The sequence below is a fragment of the Hibiscus syriacus genome, unplaced genomic scaffold, assembly GCF_006381635.1.
Source record: "Hibiscus syriacus cultivar Baekdansim isolate YM2019G1 unplaced genomic scaffold, ASM638163v2 tig00110577_pilon, whole genome shotgun sequence".
Taxonomy (NCBI): Eukaryota; Viridiplantae; Streptophyta; class Magnoliopsida; order Malvales; family Malvaceae; genus Hibiscus; species Hibiscus syriacus.
Genome location: NW_024062788.1, coordinates 948,620 through 950,582, shown reverse-complemented (window position 1 = coordinate 950,582; position 1,963 = coordinate 948,620). Strand labels below are relative to the sequence as shown.

At 34.3% G+C, this 1,963-nt stretch overlaps 1 protein-coding gene across 1 annotated transcript; it reads right to left on the bottom strand.

The window, feature by feature from the left end:
* Positions 1-779: 779 nt before the first annotated feature.
* Positions 780-1,416, bottom strand: LOC120133202 (ammonium transporter 1 member 4-like). The gene has a single exon (XM_039149838.1). The coding sequence runs from the start codon at positions 1,414-1,416 to the stop codon at positions 931-933; it is 486 nt and encodes a 161-aa protein (XP_039005769.1). The 3' UTR covers positions 780-930.
* Positions 1,417-1,963: the final 547 nt, after the last annotated feature.

Genomic DNA, 1,963 nt, shown 5'->3' with positions numbered 1-1,963 from the left:
TTTGTGATTTTATGCAACATTTATATTTCTAATATATATATATATATATATATTCACCATCTTAATGTTTATTCGATTGAGTTTAATGATTATTCACTTATCAAAATTTTGAATAATTCAAAATTAAACGATTATCAAAATTATTAATAATTTTTAAAATATCTTATTCAAATTATCTTAAGATCAAAAAATAAATTAAACATCTAAGTTTTCAGATTTAAGGGTAAATTACGTGTATAATGCCCAAATTATCAATTTTAATATGTTATAGTACCTAAATTTTCAAAAAAATCAAAATCATATCTAAAATTTAGTTTTTTTTCATTTTAGTACACTCCGCTGTTAAAAATTTTAGTTTTTGTTTTATTCTAGTATCTTTTCAAAAACTTAATGTTAAGTTTTGGAATAAAAAATGAAAATTTAGGTACTTAAATAGATCAAAATTGATAATTTAAGTACTAAACGCGTAAAGTTTTCAATGACGGGATACTAAAATAAAATGAAATCTAAATATTACGTATGATTTTGAAAATAAAAATAAAAATTTAAGTACTATAACGGATCAAAATTGATAATTTAAGTACTAAATGCATAGTTTACCCTAGATTTAATCTTCCCTAGTGATCCCAGTAGTCGTTTTTTCCATGCCTCAATTATCAATTATAAGCTTCCTAGTAGGCGAGACTACAGACCAACATATTAATTTACCGATGGTTTCACATAATTTAACAGAAAACTGATTAACATTTTAGCAATTCTCAATTATAAGCTTACTACAAATCAAACAGTAGAGGTATACATATCGTCATCATAAACGAACTTTTCGTTGTTTTATCATTAGCTTTATGAAATTCATAGGCCAATCCTCCATGGCTAGTCACATCGATTCTGGCCATCTCCTTGTCAGCCAATATCCTCAAAAGCCCCAGCTTATGCAGTACCAAAAACAATGCCCCCATGGTGGCGCTCACCCACCTCACCACCACCAAAATCTGGATCAATTGCCCCTCCAACAACCGTGCTCCGCCTCCCATGAACAGTCCATGCGGTTACATTCCAATGACCAGTGAGCAAACCTTTGCCGAAGAGTGTTGTCAAAGCGAACAAACATCCCGCAATCATCATCGTTACGGAGGTTCTTCCGGTGACGCTCCATTGTCCATAGAAATAACCGGTTTGTGCGCAAGTTTTGAAGATGGTGATGAATGAACCTGGATTGAAACCATACCAGCTGAACCATAGCAAAAATGTTCCTAGTACGACCAATGTACAACTATGTCCACCTAAACACACAGGCTTGCCATCGCTGTTGAATCGACCCATGCGAGGACCTTCAATCCATGCACCCCATAAGCCGGCAAAGCTGCTGACCATGTGAACAACTCTGGAACCGACAAAATCGATCACCCCAGACATTGGGAAGCATGACATTCATGGTGTTCTTAGCACGTACAGAACAGGCACACAGCATGGCAAAATCGAACTGCATGGAGAACACAAGATATGCTGAGTAAAGAAGGTAGGTGTATCAATGGCATACGTTTCGGCAACAACTTGTTTGAAACAGCATCGAAGCCATTGCAAATGTATTCAGCAGCAGCGGTGGCGTTGGCGGTAGTGCCGGAAAAAGGACAAAGATCGGCGGCAGAGCAGGTAAAACTAGTCATGACTCATATAGAGCCTAGAGTCTCCCCATTCCTTCAGACTCGAAGATTCGAAAGAGATTGAGAGACAAAAATAACAAAATTTTGTTAGTTTCCTTATATGTAGGATGTTTGATAATAACATCGAATTTTAAATATTTAAGAGAAAATTCCTAAATTCTATGAAAATCTGAAATTTCAGACATTGTTCATGGTTTTGTTTTACATTTGCTTCTTGTTATTTTCATAAAAGGAAATAAACCTCATTTTTTTCAGAAGACAAATACAGAGGAAATTTAGTAAAATTGTTGAAAATTGGG